Raw genomic sequence first — 24403 nt, 5'->3', positions numbered from 1 at the left:
AGTTTCACTACGGATGGAAAAGTAGTCTTCTGCCAAGCTTGGCAAGTTCGTTTGTTCCTTTTATCTTTTTTTTGTAACTGAACTACGATCTCATTTCATTGTAGCATTTATAGGCCTATTAATTTACTATTGTGGAAAGTTAATTTTGTTGCAATGCTATATTAGCCGTGAACTTTCAATAATTTATGTTACTAAAATGTAGATAATCATTTTATTACTGAACGAGGAGTTAGAACGCTGATGGTTTCTTGTCACAGAGTGGATGAAAATTAAAAATCGGTAATTTGAACTCTGATTCAATTCTCGCGAAAATAGAGATTTAAAACTGAAATATTTTATTTCTGTCTGTCTGTCTGTCTGTCTGTCTGTCTGTCTGTCTGTCTGTCTGTCTGTCTGTCTGTCTGTCTTTCTTTCTTTCTTTCTTTCTTTCTTTCTTTCTTTCTTAATCTGTTTACCCTCCAGGGTAGGCTTTTTCCTCGGACTCAGCAAAGGATCCCACCTCTACCGTGTCAAGGGCAGTGTCCTGGAGCGTGAGACTTTGGGTCGGGGAATACAACCGGGGAGGAGGACTAGTGCCTTTTTCCAGACGGCCTCACCTATGCTGAACAGGCGCCTTGTGAAGGCATGGGAAGATTGGAAGGGACAGGCAAATAAGAGGGAAGGAAGTGGCCACGTCTTTAAGTTAGGTACCATCTCGGCATTTCCCTGAGGAGAAGTGGGAAACCACAGAAAAGCACTTCGAGGATGGCTGAGGTGGGAATTTTATTTCTTTGCTAGCGGCTTTACGTCGCATCGACACAGATAGGTCTTATGGCGACGATGGGATAGGAAAGTTCTAGGAGTTGGAAGGAAGCGGTATTGGCCTTAATTAAGGTACAGCCCCAGCATTTGCCTGGTGTGAAAATGGGAAACCACGCAAAACCATCTTCATGGCTGCCGACAGTGGGATTCGAACCCACTATCTCCCGGATGCAAGCTTACAGCTGCGCGGCCATAACCGCACGGCCAACTCGCCCGGTGATGTGGGAATCGACCCCACCTCTACTCAGTTGACCTCCCAAGGCTTAGTGGACCCCATTCCAGACTTCGTGCCACTTTTCAAATTTCATGGCAGACCCGGCAATCGAACCCGAGCCTACGTTGGTAGCGTCTAATCACGCTAACTACTACACCACAGAAACGGACTACAATTGAATTGTAATTTTTAAAAATCGTGAGTAACTTTCACCAGCGCTATGTATAGGCTCTAGTAAATTCTATTACGCTTCCGCTATGCCTTCGCGAAACATAGGGTGACGATCAAATGTGGTGCAGCTAGGACGATATCACAGAGGCTAGACGTACAAAATGGGCACACATGATGCAGGATGTATTGCAGGCAACAGAAAATAGTCTTCATGACAGCTGTCCCGGGTGACCAACGCAGGCGAATAGCAACATATAAAATGTTCACAAATCTGAGATTTGTAGTGCCTCCATTTTAATTTTTCTATATAAGTAAGAATACTGCTGGAGGCAGCTTGGTGAGTTTCTGACAAGCATGTAGGAAGAATCTCTCCTCTACGCTACTCAGGTATTGTTTTGCATCATTTTCATGATTTTTTTCACCCGGTGAACTCGACAGGAAACTGCCAGATTATAACTGAACATTTTGAGGACATATTTCCATGTAAATTACGAATTCCCTTGTTCCTAGTTTAAAGTTTTGTACTTCTAGAAACATCCCCTCTTATAGTCTTTCTCTTTTTTATGAAACAAATGCATGTTTATACTGTCCGACTCGTTGGCTGAATGGTCAGCGTACTGGCCTTAGGTTCACAGGGTCCCGGGTTCGATTCCCAGTCGGGTCGGGGATTTTAACCTTAATTGGTTAATTCCATGGCTCCGGGGCTGGGTGTGTGTGGCATATTGAACATTAGAAATCATCACAGACATGCACGTGGCCTAATAGGTAGTCTACGAGAAAAAGACCCGCACCAGGCCTCTCCGGAGGCCATACGCCATTATTATGTTTATATTAAGCATTATTGCCAATTAGCCCAGCTTTAGGAATATAAAAACATTGTAATTTAAGTCAATTTTATTATTTTTCAGATCAAATGTGAAAAAATACCATATAGATCAACATAGAAATGCTGCGATGCATTTGACATGAGTACAGAAAGCGTTGTCATCGCAGCTTTTCTACCAGTCCACTGTGAACAGTAACCAACAACAATTTGCTATAGACCTGTGCACTGCAATGATGGGAGCTAATATCCCCCTTGCATAAACTGGAGCATCTTCAGATTTCAACAAGCTGCCGGGAGCAATCACCGAGTAGGAGACGAGTGGCTTTCGCCTGGTGGAGTCATTTAGAGTTGTGGAAGAAGTCAGGAGAAATGTTGACCGAACCTCTGAGAAGGTAGCCACTGTCAGTAAAATATTCCATAAGAGTCCTGCAGCAGAATCCATGATGGAAAACGACGGTAAAAGTAGCCAGGGTGCTACGAGGTGAGGTAGATGAAGCAGTTGAACTAAAACCAGATGAAGTGGCTTCATTGAAGTTTTGTCCAATCACTTCCTGTGATGTTAAGAGATTTCTCTCAGTACAAAACATTCTGCCCGACAGGAGAATAAGATTGATACCTGAAAACATTGAAACGTTGCTTGTTGTAAATTCATTTTATAGTAATTGAGCGTTTTATTGAATTATAAGTATTTTTTCTTGCCTATTTTACACGTTAGTGCCTATTTACATGCCTATTTTGGCTAATTTAAGAGCCTATATGCCTGCCTATTTTAACTGTTTTTAGTGCCTATAATTCTCGTCTCTAGTTATAAAGCATCCAGATCTTCCATTAAAAGGGTATGCAGAGCAGTGTATCATTCCTACAAAAATAGAAACCACTGGTTTGACAACTGGCTTGTACTTATTAATACCATGAGGGACGAGTCGGTCTGAACCATTGCTGAGTATTACTGAAGTGTTGTTGCGTTCAAGATGGCAGCTTAAGACGTTTTCTCGCACATGGATGTGTGTACCCTCCAAGTAATTCATGGTCAAAGAATGTGACCCAGAAACAATGTTTAATAACTAGAACCTCGATTAAATGTAATTACATATTCTGTTTCCATACGTGTAACTACAAGAAAAGCTAAAATGTCAGCGAATCACTCTAAAATGACCATTATTCCGGGAGTTTAACGTTACATATTTCTACATATTTCGATGCATAATAAATATTTTGATAAATATTACATATTTTAAATATTTTGAAGGATATAGTGCATTTGAAAGAGAACACAATTCTTTTTTCACTAATTTTACATCGACTTAAGATTTTTAATTCAGCACTTGAAAATAGTTTTTTTTTTTTTTAAGCCTGTAGGCCTGCGTCTCTAACATCTAAAAATAATTCAATAATTTAAAGTGAGGTATTCTTTCAAAGAATCGCATCCCATAGCTGTGTTGACGGTGTAAGTCTTAGGTGTTTTGAGCTGTGTATTTCAATCTTCCCTTGCACAGACTTTGCCGCATTGTTCTCCTCTCAGATTTAGTGACTCTTCTTTTGTGATCCTTTCGTCATTTCTTGGTTTAATATCACATGTCGAAAGCACTTTCTTTCTTTATTACGGTATTGCCCATGATGATTCACTTCCATAAAAGACTACAAAAGTCTTCAGAAACATTTTCCTAATAAGCATATCTGTGTTTCATGAGAACAAATTTCTTCTCTCTTAATAAGGACCTTACATGCTTGAGCAAGTCTACAGTTAAATATTGCCGGGCAATTTGAAATACGCGTCAGTGACTTCATGTCAAGTTGAAAGGTCTTTATATATATATATAAGAACATTCTAACAGATAGAACGGATTCGATGACCGTAGAAAATTTGGAAGATTGCCGTATTTAGTTATTAATTGTGCCTGCAAATGAAAATTAGAGGTTGAATAACATCTGCACTTTTAAATTTTTTTGGTTTTATTTCCTTTTCTATGTAAAAGAATACATCAAATAAAGCTTAGATATTAAGTTACGTATTTTTTAAAATTTATTACATATTTAACTACATATTTTGTCAATTTTAGCTACATATTTATGTAGATATTTCTCATTTTTATATTACATAAAATCCGGGCTCTGTTAGTAACCCCCTGGTCGGAAACAAGGCTTCAACTAACATTTCAACATTACATATTTGTTTTAGAAAGTAAATGAACTCCAATAATATGTTTGAACTTTTATGAGCCCCAGTGCAAAAGGATTTCATATTTCAACTGCTTAGGATCAGATAAGCATAATTACAAAAACACTGTTTTGAGATATTGCGATGCAAAGTTTTGTGCAGTGAGTAAAGACCTTCTATCACATCAAAATTTCCAAACTATTATTACAGTATTTACTCACATATTAGACCCCTTTCTTCCCACGTTTACAGCCAAAAATGTGAAGGGGAGTCCAATAAGCGATAACCTGAAATTTTGTGCAGTGACACATGATTTCTAAGCTATAAAGAGCTAAAAATTGTACATGTAAACATTCTACACTATACTTTAACAAACTTATGATGTATTTGATTTATACTGGCTATTTTCGATGGAAGGCAGTATTTCTTAAATATAAAAAGACAATAAACGGAGAACATGACTTTTAGGCCTAAGCCTACATATAAAAGTTGATGTATCCACAATGATGCACACAAAATGTAGTCAACTTGCGTACACGGATTTATTTACAATTATATACAAATTAAACACACACAACCTTAATCCATTGAACCCTGCATATTTGTTGGATTGAAACTGCATTGGGGCTGGAATTATTTTCGAGGAAATATAGTGTCGCTTCATATCATGAGAAATTTCTTACTTACAAGACAAAGATTTAAATATACATGAAAATAAATGGCTTTCATGCCACAAATTGCGGAACAAGGAATACATTTAAAATATTTTATTTTATTAGTATCACAGGTCCATACTCAGTCCGCCTGCTGAGCTGAAACACAGTCTTCTACTTACACTTCCTCTTCGATTTCCACATCCATTTGTTCTTCAGGAGCATTGCTCACACTATTACTACTAATTTCACTGAAAAAATGACATTCCTAATCATCATTACTTTCTAAGAGGGGGTTTATATATCGGTAAAGTTCGGTTCTTTACTGGCAGCCATCTTGTTTACAAGCGAATCTCAAAATCTAGAGATAGCCCACTTCAAACTAATATTATCAAGGGCGTCTCCGAAGACCTTAAAAAGTAGTTAGTGGGACGTAAAACAAATAACATTATTAATATTATCAAGCACACTATCGATATATATCAACAAAGAGCATATAACATTGCAAAGAAAGAGTCCGTCAACAAATCACAAATGCAACTCTCACTGCCATCTCTTGAGGAAAAGTTGAATTACATAGTAAAGTGAGACAGTGAAACAGTTCCGTGGTCTGGCATTTGGTCCACCAAGACGAAGCACGGAACGGTTCCGTGGCTTGGGCCCAATGAATTAAACACTGTGTCACAAGGCTGGGCACTTGTTTTTCAGGTGTCCCGCTCTTCCACACTGGTAGCACTTCCTAACTGCGCTGGGCTCTTTCGTAGCTTTGCTCTTGTGTTCCTCCTCCACCTGGGCGATTATTCTGCGTAGATCATCAAAGGATCTCGGTTGACACTTTCACTAGGGGTCGAATCTTATCGTGGAGTAGCTCTGTGATGTCTGGAAATTCTCGTTTTCACTTCCTTCTGGGTGCAGACGTTTGAAGAGTTGGTACTTCTTAGGATGAAGGCGCTTGCTCTCATGCCAGTGGGTTGTGTCTCAGTCAGTAGCTTTATTTTCACGAAGCTCTTCACCCTTTCAGAATTCAACCTAGCAAGGAATTCCCTCTTGAAGTCCGTCCAGTTTAAATTTAGACTCTTCAAGTTGTTCCACCCAGTAGCGGCCTGCCCCTTTGATCGCGGTGTGATGAGTTGCACGAAGATGTCCTCTGGTAGGTTAGTCCTTCCTAAGAGACTGACGGATCCCTCGATGAAGCTAGTCATGTTCTCTTTCAATCGCCCGTGGAATCTGAAGGCTCTCTATAATCACCTTCAGGTCTAGGTGTCCTGTATTGCCGGTTAAGTTTGGTGGGGGGGGGGGGGTGTAGAGGTGTGGTGGTACGTCCTGTTTGATTTAATCTATTTTCTATTGCGTGAAGGATGCTTTCCCTTATATTCTGTGCATCTCCCTTCATGGTCGAAATCCAGTTTTGACCTGATGTCCGATATCTGCTCCGTTAATTGATTGGTGATGTCGCTAATTTGCGATGAAATTTCGTCATTTAAGATTAAAATTTTTTATTCTAGGCCCTGTTCAACTCTGTAAACCTGTGAATACACTTGTGATATTTGTCTGGTTAAAACTGAGTTAGCTCGAGAAATTTCATCTGAAATTTTGCCTGAGAGTTTGTCATTTATGTCTGAAATTTTGCCTGAGAGTTTGTCATTTATGTCTGAAATTTTGCCTGAAAGTTTGTCATTTATGTCTGAAATTTTGCCTGAGAGTTTGTCATTTATGTCTGAAATTTTGTCATTTACTTTCAAAAATTGATCTGCAATCTGTCCTGTTAGGCCGGAATTGACGTTTCAAATTTTGTCATTTACTTTCAGAACTTGAGCTGCGATCTTATTAGGCCGGAATTGACGTCTGAAATTTTGTCATTTAATGCCTGCATCACGGTCATTAAGTTAGAACACATTTTAGAGATATTTACCTCTTATGTCTCAAAATCTTCGTTGACTTCAATGAAAAACTTTTCGGGATCTTCTCTTTTTTTCCACGAGATCTTCCCGTAGCTGCGCCTGTAGCGATTTCTTCTTCCCGTTCGTCGGGAGATTCCTCTTGGTAAGTTCGTCTTTGAGCTGTTTCACCAACATATTTTCTAGTATCACTTTCATTTTGATCATTTTGCACTTACACTCGTATTTACTCGTACATTTTTACGTCCTGTCCCATGGTCGCCAATGATGTATCCACAATGACGCACACAAAATGCTGTCAACTTGTGTACACAGATTTATTTACAATTGTTTACAAATTAAACGCACATAACCGTAATCACTGTATTACAAACAAAACACTTCACTCCGAGAACATCAACACGCCGCCATTTTAACAATTGCATATCACAGTACATAGAGATTACAACCTTGAAACACAGTTGAAACAGATGACTACCGACTGCCTACATCGGCATGTCAGCCAACACCTGTTCACCAGTGAAACTCGTACTAAACAATAACTCGTCTCTCCTATCAAGACCACCTTTTTATATATGTGCCTGGCCAGGCTTCTAGAAAGATACATTTCTCGTAAATTCTAGAGTGCTTAAGGCCCAGATATAATGCACAGAATATTCTACCGAGATCTCATCTACCCAGTACCATTCTTGATGTACAGTATGTTTCACAATTCTGTAGTGGATTACAAATCATTAATACAGGTAATAATAAATTATATACAGGTTCTTACATTAAATAAACTCAAATAAATATCTATATACAACAAATGTTTCATGACATAACCTCACAAATAATGCAATCCTAAACTAATAATGATACAAATAAGTGGATGTACATCAAAGTAATAATAATAATAATAATAATAATAATAATAATAATAATTCAAGCTCGTTACTTCCATTATTTACCCTTGGGTGAGAGAATATTGTTTTCAAGTTATATCAGTTTATCCCACTTGCGTCAAAGTAAATATAGCCAAATTTAATTGCGTTACATCTCATTAATTCCTCTGATGAGTTTCTCTTCAGGAGGGGCATATGGTTGTAAAAACTTGGTACAAAGATTCGTCTGCTTCATTCTCGATTCCGTAGAGAAAAGGGATAAGGGGATAGTATTTTCATATTATTGATACAAAATAACGTAGTAGCATGTTGTCATTTGTCTCTGTGAGCTGAGCAGTAGGCCTACCACACAGTAAACTTGACCACTGCTTTCTTTGAATTATCGTCTTGCGCCGCAAACTTCCGTACTACCGGCGTGTCATCATTCCAAGTGACGTTATCTTCACTGCCATCTCGTCAGTCAGGCACTGCAGTTGAGAACATTTGAGGTCCCATCCTTTTGAACCTTTTAAAAATAGGTTCATTTCCATTATAGAATCCAAACAGTGTGAATCTATTCCCAAATGGTTTCTGGAGATGATCTCTGATATTCCCAGATGGTGTATGTGTAGCAGAAGCCACTCCTTTCAAATAAAGCCATGTAGAAAGTGTGCCAAACCACCAGCTGATAACTAGAGTATGTTACGAGTTGTACTTCCGAATGTAATACATAGTGACTGGAAGCATTCTTTTGATAAATGTGGCTGTTGAAAGCCAGACCCTTATTTTTAAGTATATTTCATGCTTGTTCTCTATATTTATCACATCAGGATTTACCTAAACAGCTGTAAATGCGATAAGAGAGACTGTATTGTTTAGGTTAGGTATGCTATCACCCGGATAGTGCCAAAAGTTCCACGACAGAAAGAATAAAAATAAACAATAGGAAAGTTTGCCACATTTGTGGATATCTACAGGTGTGGCGGTAATGCATTTTATCATCATGATGTTTAATTCCATACGTCCGTTGTCTCCATTTTCTTATTAATGCATATCGTAGTATGTTTTGTTTGGCATCTCCGAAAATCATTAAAAGTGGAAACATAAAATCATTACTATTATTATTATTATTTATTATTCACTAATCGGCCAGCTAGTGACAACGATAAGTTTCGTTGTACATTCTGGCGTTTTTACTCAGTAGGTTTTAATTAGCTCGCTGTGTTGAGCATGGTGCTCATCTGACCACTTTGCACCTGTTTTCCACTTCACATCCCGGTAAGTCCCAAAAGTCATAATGCTTTTTTTTTTTGTAAAAGTCTTGTTTTTGCGTGTCATTATTATCATTAGTTAGGTACGTTGGCGAGTAAAATAATCATTATGATTGGGTAGTTTTTATCATGTTTTAAACCTTCTTCTCTCCAAAAAATACCTATATTGGCCCGAGTTACAAGATATTAAACGATCACTTTGTTAATGATATCACCTGCTATATTAACAACAACAACTGTGAATATTTCTCAACTAAACTAAACTTTTCTCCTCCTCCCGAGGTGGTGCAGCTCCTTTCAGACACGCCCCCCCCAGGATGGGGAGTTACATGTATCATTTTTACGGCAGTACGGTACTGAAAATCAAACCCAGACTCCCGAGAATGGCACCCTAATTATGCTAACCATTACGCTGGCGGACATTCTTAACTACAAAACACAGGCATATAGCATGACTGATGCATGCATGCATGCAATGCGTGGGTCGGACACGAAACTATTCAGCTATGTGAGCGACGTCATCAGAGCTGCAGTAGGCCTACGCTACGGAGGTGGACATTTCTTAACTACGAAACACACATGTACCACATGACTTCAACGTGTGTTTTCATTGCGTGGGTCGTATGGACAGAACTATTCACAAATTTGTATGATGTCTTCAAAGCTGCTGTAAGGTTTGTACCAGCTTCGAAGCGGAATCGTTGTTCTTCTGTGACAAATTACGTTGGGGGGTCTAATACATGACTAAATACAGTGCTTCATTAGAGATTACTGTATACAGTCGAGCTCTCAAATGCACAGAGTGTAATTACTCTTCACTAACTCGTTTGTTTTGTTATTATTGACGTCCAGTACTACATAGGCCTAGGTAAGTTATGAGGTATCTAGGTCTTTCATTAAAAGGTTATGCAAAGCGGTGTACCATTCCTACGAAAATAGAAACTGCTAGTTTGACACCTGGCTTGTTCTTATTGATATCGCGAGGAACGTGCCGGTCTGAACCATTGCTGAGTATTGCTGAAGTGTTATGGCATTCAAGATGGCAGCTTATGACATTTTCTCGCACATGAGCGAGGATAACCTCCAACTAATTCACGGTCGAAGAATGGGACCGAAAACTGTTTAACAACCCTCTGGTCGGAAACAAAGCTTCAACTAACATTTCAACATTACATATTTGGTTTAGAAAGAAAATGAACTGCAATAATATGTTGTTTGTTACTTTTATGAGCCCCAGTGCAGAAGGATTTCATATTTCAACTGCTTAGAATCAGATAAGCATAACTACAAGAACACTGTTTTGAGATATTGCAATTTAAAGTTTTCTGCAGTGAATAAAGACCTTTTATATCATATCAAAATGTTCAAAATAGTATTGCAGGAAAAAATAGAGTACATACATTTTTTTTTCTTGTGTCTCATTTGTAAAATTTTAGATTGTTTCAGTAGGATCAAGTAATTATTTCTCAAATTGCTGTTTGCAGATATGTCTTCCTGACTCTAAACCTTAACACACTTCTTTGATTCTAGAATTACAATGTAGGCTCATTTGTTGGGTCTCTAACATGAGTTGTTTTCATTTTAGAATTCATTATAGTGGCCAACTGTTTTACGTATCCTGGAATAAATCCACATAAATGAAGGAGCAAAATACAAATAGTGAATTTCAGGTTTCATTCTAGAAATTCTTCTGAGTCTGAATTGCCATTCTCTTGTCTCATGATCAGCTGTTTTGAGTCTTTCTTCTTTGCTTCACTTATGCACTGGGAGCCACAGTAAGCTTGAGGTATTGTTTGTCTAGGGTTGCTTGAAATTTTACAGAGCTCAGTTGGTAATCTTTTCTTTGTGGAGCTAGGCAAAGTCCAAAAATTTTGACTTGTCCATTTCCTACACTACATATTTTGATGAAGTCATCCTAACAGTTGTTTAGCATCCAGCAGACCTAAAAAATGTTGATGTGATCCCCTCTCTTTGCTAGCAGAGTCTACCTCAATTTGTGTGAATGTCAAGGTTGGAAAAAAAAAAAAAAAAAAAAGCCCTGTTTAATCAGATATGTTCAAAGCAGCAACTTCATGCACACACAGTACTCAAGTTTATGTTCGTATTCTGCTCCCGGCAGGCATCAGAAAAGGTCACTTCTTCTTCCATTTGTCTCATCTGCATGTACCAGTCAACTTTATTAGAACCTGCATCAAGAACTGTTTGTACACCAAGAGTAATATTTTGTAGAAAATTACCTTAGAATTGATTTTGAACAACTAATGACAGCTTGTAAGTCAGATTCCTCCACTATAATTTCACCACTCTTTGCCTTAACTTTGTTGGAATTCTTAAACATTCTAGCCATTTCTTTTCTTTTAATATGTTCACAGTAATCAATCTTTAGATTACCGAGCAAGTGGCCACGCGGTTTGGATCACGTACCTGTCAGCTTGCATCTGGGAATAGTGGGTTTGAACCCCACTGTCAGCAGCCCTGAAGATGGTTTTCCATGGTTTTCCATTTTCACACCAGGCAAATGCTGGGGCAGTCCTTAATTAAGGCCACGGTTACTTCCTTACCATTCCTAGCACTTTTCTATACCATCGTTGCCATAAGACCATTTTGTGTCGGTGCGATGTAAAGCAGATTGTAAAAAAAAAAAAGTATATTGTTCTCCTTTTCTTCTTCTGAGAGTCACAAATATTTAAAACACTTGTTAAATATATCTTTTCTTAGAGGGCCAATGACGTAGATGGCCCGTTAAGCAATTATTATTATTATTATTATTATAATTATTATTATTATCATCATCGTCATCTTAGTTTGTTGAAGGTTATGTTAAACTTCATTGTAAATATTTGGCAGTATAAGACAATTTTTCTGGTAATCTGTCTTCTTCCATACACCTCTGCTTATATAAATCAAACATGATAGTAACATTCAAATCAGCAGCCAAATAGTCCTTCATGGAGTCTTTCCGTTTACAGTGGGGGGGAAGGGTAGGGAACTTCTTATGAATTCTCTAGCATCTTCTTGTCCCTCTGTCCCAGGCTCGTGGTAGCCTGTCCTTTCTTTATCAATTTCATTGTATTTTTCTCCCTTTTCCTATTGTAGTTTGTCCAAATGTTTCCAAGATATTAAACATTATCAAAAGTAATAACCTGACATATCAGTTCTTTCATTTCCTTTTATTAGGAAGTAGCTCTTGCTTTTCTTCCTTTAGGATGTTGTGTTCTTTGGTCTAACACTTTGCTTCACCGAACTACTGACGTAATGTCGTTGCAATTCGGTCAGTCCCAGCTCCAAAAAAAATCTTGTGTATATTTTCCTTGCAGTCTCAGCTGAAGTTACTCTTTCACTGCTGGATTAACTTCGAACAATCTTTGTTTCACCCTTCTAGCAGGAACCTCAACATTCATGAACACTTTGAAGACAAGTGACGTGCACCATATGGTGTTGTGAGTTCTAATACTTATATATCCACTTCAGCATACTACAAACGTTAGCAGAGTGCTGGAATAAATTCCACAGTGCTTTTAGTTTATTAAAAAATTACCCCGTGGCAACAGATCATCAGAATCTATTTCTGTTATAGTACTAAGTTGCTACTACCAAGGCATCTTCATAGCCGCATTGTCTTGTGCGGTCGATGACTAGAGCCATTATCCACAATTAAAGCACTTTTTCATTTCTCAATGATTAGTATGTTGTGTTTCATAAATGTATCATGGTGGGTGTGACTACCTAACTTTTCATGTTTTTAATGTGCATTGTAAAAATTTAAAAAATTGAAAGTAGAAGATAGGGTTTTTAAATTTCTTTATAAAAGTCAGTGGTTTTGCTCCACTTTGAAAACAAGGTATGAATGTATAGCTCAAACTTTGCTGAATGCAAAATAGGTTTGTTGTGACTGTAAGTAAGGTTATCATTTATTTTTGTATGAAAATGTGAAAATGCACTAAAATGCTCAGTCAACAGTGTAAGATCTAACTTCACCTGCTCAGTCTTCAATGTGTTAACTGTCTGTTAATCCTTCTTTTATTTCTTTTCCATTCCTTTTTATTTGCTACTTTTTTTTTCTTCATTGTTAGCAGCCTTTCCTTATTTAGGAGCTTTCTCAGGATTCATACATGGCTTTGATCATCACTTCCATCACTTACATGTATGGACAGGTTATTATACAAGTTAAAACAATGGCATTTCCAAGTACTGTACAAGCTTTATAGTTTTCTTTATGGTTTAAGTCATCACTGAGTTCTAACATCACTTTCAACATCATCATCAATTTTATAATCAGAATATATGCCCGAGAACTCTAAGCAGCTCATTACAAGATATTAGAATCATTCTGTATTGGTGGTTTTCACTTTCAAAGGAAATTTAATATGTTCTCCTATTCAGTACATACACATCTCCATCAAGCAGCTCATTATAAGCAGATTCCAAGTGATGGTGGATTTGCACATTAATGATGCAATGTTTATGCATGTATTTATGCCTGGACTCTGAATCGTCAGTTGACGACTTAGGTACATTGTACGCGGTAGAGCTGTTGCCATGCTTACAATCTGTTGAGACTTATTGTGGATATTCTGAAGATTAAACATGTCATGTTTGGAGCTGTCTTTATTCGAACATTCCAGGCTCTCATATGAAATGTATGTGAAGCAAAATTGTGGAACAGGATGCCATCGTTGAACACCATGTTACTATTTGAAGTAAACTTTCAGTATATTAGGTCATGTTCAGCACATATCGTAGGTAATAAATATCATAGTAATCCGTATTGAAGAGCAATATAGTGTAAAACAGTTGGTAGTATTGCTGATGGAGATGGAAATAACATGATTTTTACGTGAGTATTTACAGAAAAACATAAGAGAAGTGCTAATACCTGGAGAAGCGAAAAACAAAGAATAAGAAATAGTGGTGAGTCATATGAAAAAAATTAGGGTGAGGTAAAGCTGAAGAAAAGTGTCGGACAAGACTGCAAGTGCACACGGAAATGTTTCACAGTCGGTTTTCAAAAAGTTAGAGAACGTATTTATCTTAATTTTTGGAATTTTAAAGACAATAACATTCAAAATGCACACGCTGCTGGTTACATCAGTGTCCAAGAAGTGAAAGGAGTGTTCTGCTGAAAACCCAGCAATAAGTTGGCGACAGTTATCACTCGTTTATGATGTAGTGGTGGACAATAAGCAGGTTCAAATTTGCAAGAATGCATTTCAGTCCATCCTTATATCTAGTTTACTGTATCAGTCCATCTTTATATCTAGTTTACTGTATTTATTTATTTTATTTTAATCTTTTAGCCAACATAGGACTACTTAGTCAGGTTTATGGAGGTTTTTCTTCTTTTTGTCAGCCCAATACTGTTCATCCTTTCTGAACGTAGTTTTCTTTCTGCTTCTGGAATCACTCTTCCTATTCTCTGCTTGTTGAATTTCGTCTGTAGTCTGGTGTGTTTATCTTTCAATATGTTGAATATTAAGAGCTCAGCTCAGATGGAAAGCCACTTTTAGGGGAAAGAAGACAAAGCAGGAAGATGGCAGGAACATATCCAGCAGTTGTATCAAAGTGAAGATGTAAAGAATTTGGTTCTGGAACAAGAAGAGGCTGTTGATGCTGATGAAATGGGAGACCCAATTTTGAGGTCAGAGTTTGACAGAGCTGTGAGCGACCTAAATAGAAACAAGGCACCTGGAACTGATGACATTCCCTCTGAATTACTGACTGCCTTAGGAGAAACCAGCATGGCAAGGTTATTCCATTTAGTGTGTAAGATGTATGAGACAGGAGAAGTCCCATCCGATTTTCGGCAAATTGTTGTTATACCTATTCCCAAGAAAGCCGGTGCTGACAGGTGTGAAAACTATTGCACCATTAGTTTAGTATCTCATGCCTGCAAAATTTTAACACGTATTGTTTACAGAAGAATGGAAAAACAAGTTGAAGCTGAGTTGGGAGAAGATCAGTTTGGCTTCAGAAGAAATGTAGGAACATGTGAAGCAATCCTGACTTTACGTCTGATCTTAGAGGATCGAATCAAGAAGGACAAGCCCACGTACATGGCATTTGTAGATCTAGAAAAGGCATTTGATAATGTTGATTGGACCAAGTTATTTAAGATTCTGAAGGTGATTGGGATCAGATACCGAGAACGAAGAATTTTCTACAATCTGTATAAAAATCAGTCTGCAGTGATAAGAATCGAGGGCTTTGAAAAAGAAGCAGCAATCCAGAAAGGAGTGAGGCAAGGCAGCAGTTTGTCCCCCCTCCTTTTCAATGTTTACATAGAACAGGCAGTAAAGGAAATCAAAGAGGAATTTGGAAAGGGAATCACAGTCCAAGGAGAGGAAATCAAAACCTTGAGATTTGCCAATGATGTTGTTATTTTATCTGAGACTGCAGAAGATCTCGAGAAGCTGCTGAATGGTATGGACGAAGTCTTGGGTAAGGAGTACAAGATGAAAATAAGTAAGTCCAAAACAAAAGTAATGAAGTGCAGTCGAATGAAGGCAGGTGATGCAGGAAATATTAAATTAGGAAATGAAGTCCTAAAGGAAGTAGATGAATATTGTTACTTGGGTAGTAAAATAACTAACGATGGCAGACGTAAGGAGGACATAAAATGCAGATTAGCTCAAGCAAGAAAGAGCTTTCTTAAGAAAAGAAATTTGCTTACTTCAAACATTGATATAGGAATTAGAAAGATGTTTTTGAAGACTTTCGTGTGGAGCGTGGCATTGTATGGAAGTGAAACATGGACGATAACTAGCTCAGAAAGAATAGAAGCTTTTGAAATGTGATGTTACAGAAGAATGCTGAAGGTGAGATGGTTAGATGAATCACAAATGAAGAGGTACTGAATCAAATTGGTGAGAGGAGATTGATTTGGTTAAATTTGACGAGAAGAAGAAATAGAATGATAGGACACATCTTAAGACACCCAGGACTTGTTCAGTTGGTTTTTGAAGGAAGTGTAGGTGGTAAGAACAGTCGGGGTAGACCAAGGTATGAATATGACAAGCAGATTAGAGCAGATGTAGGATGCGGTAGTTATGTAGGAATGAAAAGGTTAGCACAGGATAGGGTAGCATGGAGAGCTGCATGAAACCAGTCTATGGACTGATGACTCGAACACACACACATGTTGAGTGTATTTGTTTTGTATTTTATCTTCTACTGTAATATGCAACTCTCTCATGTCTTCTTTAAGTTCTGTGATCACCAGGCGAGTTGGCCGTGCGGTTAGGAGCACGCAGCTGGGAGACAGTGGGCTCGAACCCCACTGTTGGCAGCTCTGAAGATGGTTTTCCGTGGTTTCCCATTTACACACCAGGCAAATGCTGGGGCTGTACCTTAATTAAGGCCACAGCCGCTTCCTTCCCATTCCTAGGCCTTTCCTGTCCCATCGTCGCCATAAGACCTATCTGTGTTGGTGCGACGTAAAGCAACTAGGAAAAAACGTTCTGTGATCCATCTAATATTATTCTTACTCTTACTCTTCCATAATTTTTCTATTAATTTTCTACTGATACTATTTTCTGGTGACCGTATTAGATGCCCTAAGAATGATATTTGTTTCTTTTTCATTGTGCTAGTCACAGGTTCTATTTCTTTATAAACTGTCTCATTGGAAGCTAGTCTCCAGACTCTGTTTACTTGATAATTTTTATTGAAACAGGTTCTCACTATTCTCCTTTCTAACTTGAGCACTCTATCTGTTACAAATGTGTTTGTTGTTTTGAGTAACGTTTCACATGTATATGTAATTTGTGGCTGTGTGACTGTTTGTAGTGTTTCAGTTTGGTTGCTATTGAGAAACACTTTTTATTATGTGTATTTTTGGTAACATGATGTGCTGTAACCAGTTTATCCTATTTTGCCATGCCGGTTTCTCATACAAATGACCGTATAATCCTGAATACCACCCACCACCGAATAAGACCCACACCTTAAATTTGAGACGGAAAGATATAAAAAAATCAAATAACTTACATACCTACTGTATTTAATTTTCTTCAGATATACCACAAATATAAATTCAAACCACTTACAATTAATACAATCATCACAAAAAGCGTAAATAACATCGGCCCAATACTCAGATCATTCACAATTCACCGTCGTCATCTGAAGTTTCACCATAGGAACTTTTGTCGCTGGCATCTTTCCACAAATAATCGTCCTCACTACCATCCACTGAATTTGAAATTCCACATTTCTTAAAGCTTTTGGACACTAGATCATTGGGAATGCACGCTCATGCGATCTTGATCCAGCTGCATATTCCCACTTCAGGCCTCTTCACTTGTCCGGTTGGTGTTAATGCGTGATCACCATCAGACATCCATTCAGTGTACAACTGTTTCATTGCAGTTTTGAAAGGCCGGTTCACGCACACATCCAATGGCTGTAGAACAGAAGTGAGTCCTCCGGGAATTATTGCAAGATTGGTTTTTCCTTTCCTCATCATATCTTTTACGGCATCATTTGTATGTCCTCGGTAACTGTCCAACACAAGCATGTTTCTTTTTGCAACAAAGCTCCCGGGCGATGTTGCCAAACGCACTTCACCCAGTCCTCAACTAACGCACTGTCCATCCAGCTGGACTCGTGTTCTAACAATAACACCGAACTGCAAGTTTCCTTTCGGAAGTGTTTTCCTTTTCAGAACCACATATGGAGGGAGTTTGGTTCCATCCGCTAATACACACAACATCACCGTGCATCGTTGCTTGTCGTTACCACCTGTTATGATGGTTACACTTTTAGAACCCTTCGTATCCACTGTATTTTCCAGTGGCATTTCAAAATAGACAGGTGTCTGGTCAGCATTCCCAATTTGTGACAGCAAATAAGAAGTTTGCTTCCTCTAATGAATAATGTGATGCTGAAAAGCAGATAATTTTTCTTCATACGCCCCAGGGAGACATTGTGAAATAGACATACGTCTCCAAATGCACAATCCCATTCTCCGATAAAAGTTTCGGATCTATCCGCGGCTTGCAGTAAAACCCTGTGTTTTGAGTTCTTTCGAGATCTCTAGTGCTTTCAATTGACACATTTCACAAGAAACACCATATCCTAACTCACGTTTTTCTATCACAGATTTGTGGAGCCGTTGTTCAATTTCTGGAAACACTGCACTCCGCCTGTGGAATGCTCTGCGATCACCGTTACTTTTTAGAAGTTTTTCCTTCTTCCTCCGCCAATCACGAATGCACGATTCATCATTATCTTACTTTCTTCCAATGGCACGATTTTCATATATTTTGCTTACAACTTAAAGTTTCTCATGCACAGTAAATGACCACAGATGCCATTTTGAATCCATCGCTTACTATAGAGACAGCACTTTCATGGGACATATACGGAACTCGAATGTGAGCGAGGTAGACTTCCTTAACCAACAGTCTCGACACTCACACAGTACGATATCCTGCGAGATCAGCTATTCACGCACCCAGCATGCCAGCAACACTTGCGAAACAAATGACGATCGAGCATCCGCAGCAGCGGCTTTCATTTTTACCGCATATGTACCCATATTCTGTGATATACCATATTTCATTACCTTACATTTCATGTTTACATGCCACTGTAACCGTAGTAAGAAAAAATGATCTTGTTTTCTAGAACGCAACTAAAACACAATAGGACCTGAATGCCCATTTACATGTGGTATATTGAGTACAGTAACCGTATTCAAATCTATTTCAATACTCCGTGTAAACGTAGTACATATTTACGAGAATGAACGGCTTGAATACGACCTGCACCCAAGATTTAGAACCAATATTTTGGAGAAAAAGTGGGGGTGGTATTCGGGATTATACGGTATGTGATTATTTCACCTAAATATTTAAATTTTTCTACAATTTTTATTTCGTGGTCTCCCAGATTAATCTTGTTTGCAGGCAGAAGTTGAGTTAGCATTTTTTTTTTTTTTTCAAATGAAATTTTCAAACCAGTATTTTGAGCTATTTCCTGTAAAGATTTTATTTGTTGTTTTGTTGCCTGAATATCACTGGCCAGTAATATCAGTAAATCCGAGACAGTTCAAATGTATGTTATTCTTCTGGATTCCAATTTTTATATTTTTTGAGTTGTTCTTGTACCATTCCCTCATAACGTCCTCTACAGCACAGTTAAAAAGAAGAAGTGACACTCCGTCACCCTGTCTTAAACCAGTTGTTACCAAGAATGGTTCAGAAAGTTCTCTGAACTTAATTTTAAAAATTGTATTAGTTGGAGTAAGTTCAATTTCATTAGCTTTGGGTGAAGTCCGAAATGTCTTAAAATTTTTAATAATGATGGTCTGTGGATGGAGTCATAAGCTTTCTTGAAATCTGTAAACATTATTGAAAAGTGTTTGTTTCATTTTCTGTAATATGCCACGACTAGCTTCAAAGTTATTTGTTCAGAGCAGCTTCTCCAAGGTCTGAAGTCTCCTGGTATTCACCTAACTTGATTATTTTCACCATTTTGGTCTGTATTGACTTATATACAAATTTCTGTAAAATAATTTTCCGCCTTGTCAATACTTTGTACACTTTATTCTATTTAATTACCGTACATGTACATGTTTCGAGAGCCTCCGCTCTCTTCCTCAGCGGTGCCAAATACTAATTATCTTAGGACTATGGTTCATTGGTATCATATTTCAATTATATATTAAAATATATAAATTTTAAATTAGTTACAATATTACTCTAAGTTTTTTCTTTAGCCTATTTACATTGTCATTTGTCACATATTTTACCAGAATGTTACCAATCATAAATGATAAAATCTAATTAAATAATCTCTCTATGTTAATTTATGTCCTTATTAATATCTGAAAATAGTAACTCTTTCTTCATCTTCTATAAAATCTATAAAATTAGTCTCTATCCTGAATTATAAAATAACAATAATAAATAGCCATTGTTTATTAAATTAATAAACTACATTTATGAAGTTAGTCATTTTTAAAAAAAAAAAAAATTTCTTCTCTCTTCTTTCTGAACGTCTGCTTTAATTTTCTAGACTTCTTATGAATCAGAATTTTCTCCTCTTACTCTCTTCCAATTCCTGAAATAAACAAAACCGAACAAAATTTAGAGAGTTTTTACGAAAAAGAAACGACGACTCAGATATTTGGAGAATTTTCATTTAGGTCTACTTACTTCATTCCTTTAATTTATCCGCAAATTGAAATGATGTGATGTTTGTCTGAACCCAAACAATATGTCCTCCTCTTGATAAAGTTGTTCTTTAATCTGATTGGTATCTTAGAGAAAATCTTACATGTGCAGACAAGGATGGAAATACCGCTATAGTTGTCTGGTGTACTTCTTTCACATTTCTTATGAATTGGATTAATTATAGCTGTTGTCCATTTTTCTGGGAATTTTTCTGATATCCAAATATTCTGTAATATCATATGGAGGAATGTCTGAGTTGCACTGCTGGCATATTTCTACATTATACATTATAATTCTCATGTTAGGTCTGTATTAAAATGTACGTAAATACAAAGTATGTTACAAGTGTTATTTTAATATCCACCTATTCATTACAAAGAGATCTAGTAAATTAAGAATTAAATCTTATCATAAAAGGTTGCAAGGGACATGTTTCGCCCATATTTAGGGCATCATCAGCCTCGAGTAATCAGGATCCTGATTGTTCTTACAAATCGTATTTATCTTGCTTGAAGGAGCGAAAGTCGAAGGTATATTGATGTTGATTAGAGCTTTTTGGTGTAAAGTCTGTAACAAGAGGAGAGTGAATGCTTAGGAAAATATTTTTGAAGAGAAGATGGGTTTAAAAAGAAAAATTGGAGAATGTATAATCACTTACCCTTTCGCCTGTAATGATGTAAATCAGTTATGGAAAGGTTAGTTGAAGAAAACGTTATGTGTGTGTTCATTTATCTCCTTGACTGTTAGGTGTTAATCATTTGCTATGGTAGCGTAGAAATAACTGACACTTGCACTTCTAGAAGCTTCTATGTTTCTCAAATGTTGGTTAGCCTGGTTTTGTAAGCTATGGTGGCCTTTGTTATATTTGTTCCATTGGAAAGGATCTAAGCTACAGATCTGGCACTACTGGCATCACAACAGATTAAAAGTGCATGTATGAGGCATGTTTTTTTAAGTAAGTACAGTTTTGTTATAAAAAGTCATGCTATTTCTTAAACAATTCTTTTTTTGCATATAAGCCTGTAACTTAAACTATTTCTCAACATAAGTTCCAAGCGTGTTAAGGCACTTGTCATATGGTGAAACTAGCCCCTGTATTCCGTCTTCATAGAAAGCTGCCGTCTGATGTGCCAGCCACTGTTTTTAGATCATCGTCGTGGTGCTGATCTCCTAAATGTAGGAACAAGTGGGAGTCACTAGGTGCTAGGTCAGAACTTTACGGAGGATGATCAAATTGTTCCCAACCAAGTGAAGTGATGAGGTCTGAGGTTTGATTAGCCGTGTGAGATTGCGCATTGTCATGAAGCGAAAGAATTCTCCCCTCTTGGGAGCGTGGCACACCATTTGTTTTGGATTTACGATGAAGTTTACATAATTTCTCGCAATAAGTCTCAACATTTATTGTGTCACCCCGGTGCAAAAAGCAACACACCCTCCATATCCCAAAACACAGTGCACATGAGTTTGCAAGATGAAATTGTTTACTTGAATTTCACATTCTTAGATGATATTGAGCGTCTCTATTCCATTGCTGTTTTGATTCTGGTGTAACATAATCTGCCCATATTTCATTGCCAGTGACAATTCAGCTTAGGATCGCATCACTTTGATTACTGTACCACTCAAGGAAAGTCAAAGCATTGCCTATGCTCTTGGTTTTGTACACCACTTTCAGCATCCTTGGTACCCAGCGTGAGCAAAACTTCTGATAGTCTAAGTGTCCCGACACGATTTCATAAAGAACTCTCCTTTAAATTTCAAGCGACTCATAAGTTAATGACAAAATTGTAAAGTGTCTGTTGTCTGGAACCTTTGCATAAACTTTTTTGCACCAAGTCTGTCTTCAGTAATGATAGATGGTCGCCCAATACGCTTTTTGATGTGGACATTAGTTCGGCCTTCTTTAAATGCTCTAACCCGTTTTCTTACCATTCCTTCATTCATAGCGTGTCTTCCGTACACTTCACTAATCTGCCGATTTATTTCAACAGCCTTCACGTCTTTGGATTTAGAAAACTAATCACAGCACGTACTTCACACTTGGCAGGACCGTTAATTGTCAGGTGCATTTTAAATACGTACAAACGTAACTACGGGTGAATGCTTCTGTAATGGCGTTTGTGGCTAGCCTACAGATGTACATACTGAACGCACATGCTCTGAACGACGGTTCATACTAAAGGCTTCAGGTTTTCTTCATGCATTCTTTATACCTTCTTGCATGTTTTAACACAGGGGTTTATTCATTAGAGATATTCATCCAAACTTTTTTAATATTATTATTATTATTATTATTATTATTATTATTATTAAGTGCAACATTTTTTGGAAAAAATCGCTCATTTATTAGCTCCTTATTTCTGTACTAAACACTTCTCTCCAAAAACATCGTGTTAAAGTATGTATGTTATGAGTTTATATAACACCTGAAAGTTTCAAGATTGTATACTAAATAGTTTATGAGAAAATGTTCCTTTTATTCAGAAAAAGTGAACTTGCAGAAACAGGCCTTCAAAGTTTTTCAGTGTAATCCTGTCCCATATTGGATCATCTGGGTTGTCTTGCATTTCATCCTCTAGTTGTCTTCTCACAGCTTTCTTGGTTTGTCTTGCCACATTTTTAAAGTCCTTTTCTGCACTTTCAGCCTTTTCTGTTCACAATTGATTTTCTTCATGCTTGTCATCATATGTTACTCAGGAGAGATTCCCAATTGTTCTAAGGTTTTACACTTTGTGATGTTACCTTCATTATAAGTAGCCACAGCATCGTACACTCCAAAATGCAAGGTTTTGATGTCTACAAAATCTCTCTTGGGAATTCGGGTCTAAATCAAATTATTAACACTCTCGTTGGGGTTCTGGGTTCGTCCATGAACGCACTTTTCAAGAAGTTTACTTCACAGAATATTAACTTGCTGTTATTCATCCGTCACTTATCTCTGAACAGACTAGCCAATGTCATAAATACCCATTGTGTTACATCTACACACATTTACCACCATTGGGCGGGAATATGAGGAGGGAGCCATGGAAACATGTATTGTCTTTGTCAACAAGGAAATCTCCTGGAAGATGACGTTACCGTGCCCATGCAGTGTTGTCTTGGAAATGCAATTTAAAGCACTTATAATAAAGATATGACCGTGAATGATAACTCAATTTTTTTTTTTAATGTCTCTAGATTTTTATGGAATGAAAAAGTAAAAATCACATTTTTTGCCAAATTTGACCCTACCGGGTCCCCTTAATAAACATGCTTCGTAAGTCATCTATTGTGGGCCAGATTGGAAGGTTGTAGATTCAGATCCCACTGGGGGTCTAGTTGGCCACTTTTGTTCTGTATTCAACATTTTTTTTATACATACTGAACACGACCTAATACATTTATAATACAACAACTTATTTTAATTAAAATTAGTATTTGTTTGCGGGCCATATGCAGTCTGGTCCGTGGGTTGAAGGCCGCTGGTCTAGCCATATTACTGAAATGAATTGCATTGGTTCCTTTTTAAATAAAAGGATATTGGATACTTTCTCTTGTACTAATGTCTAATGTTTTATTTTTGCAGTGACATCACCAAGATGCCTAGCCAACAAGCTAAAGCATCTCCAAATCCTCATAACAGCCCCGCTCCTGAAGCAGCAGGTCCTCGACAGCAGCAACGGAAGGTACAACAGAAAAAGAAGAAAAAAGGTGGAAAGTGGTAGAAAAAAAAAGTACATTGTATATTAAGGGAAATAAAAGCTATATAATATGTTATTTGGGAGCTTTTTTTAAAACAAAGCTTTGTCTCACATACACCTGCAATCTCACTAATAAACGGTGTATAACTTTTATACAAGGTTTATACACCGTGTATGTGCAATTTGTTACTAATAAACCGTGTATAACCCTCCTGTATGTACATATAGTTGTTCACTGAATTGCTTATACAGACCAGGACCCTTGTGTAAGCGTTGTGTAGCAGTGGGTGACAAAAAAAGAAACTATGACTGATCAGTTTATTTTACTAGTATTTAATGTCTTCAGTGACATAATCTTGTTAAAATATCCGACATCCATTAAGTACACATTGAATGAATGGAAAATAACGATGATCACCACGATATTTGTAACATAGAGGTTATGGAGGGTGGACATGTTCGTAAAATAAAACACTTCAAGAGATGGAGTGACCCATTTCTCCTAGACAAAAGTTTTAAAATTAAATATATATTTACGAAAGAGGATGCTCAAATTGTCATTATTACTACAGAGAGAAATAACTTAATGAAAGATCCAAGAGGTGGCTCTATATGGTTTTGAACTTCATGTTTTCACAGCACTACGGACATGAGCGCAGAATGAGGTTAGTAATTATTATCAGTGACA

The 24403-nt window shown here is 37.3% G+C and overlaps 1 protein-coding gene across 1 annotated transcript in view; it reads left to right on the top strand.

Annotated features, from left to right (window-relative positions):
- Srp72 (signal recognition particle 72) overlaps positions 1 to 23791 on the top strand; it is a 126023-nt gene extending 102232 nt beyond the window's left edge. Inside the window, exon 12 of the mRNA XM_067146409.2 lies at positions 23601 to 23791. Coding sequence (XP_067002510.2) covers positions 23601 to 23739 — 139 coding nt within the window. The 3' untranslated portion in view covers positions 23740 to 23791. The remainder of the gene's footprint in view (positions 1 to 23600) is intronic.
- The last annotated feature ends 612 nt before the right edge of the window (positions 23792 to 24403 follow it).

The sequence above is a fragment of the Anabrus simplex genome, chromosome 1 (genome assembly GCF_040414725.1).
Source record: "Anabrus simplex isolate iqAnaSimp1 chromosome 1, ASM4041472v1, whole genome shotgun sequence".
Lineage (NCBI taxonomy): Eukaryota > Metazoa > Arthropoda > Insecta > Orthoptera > Tettigoniidae > Anabrus > Anabrus simplex.
This window is presented reverse-complemented; position numbering and strand designations above follow the sequence as displayed.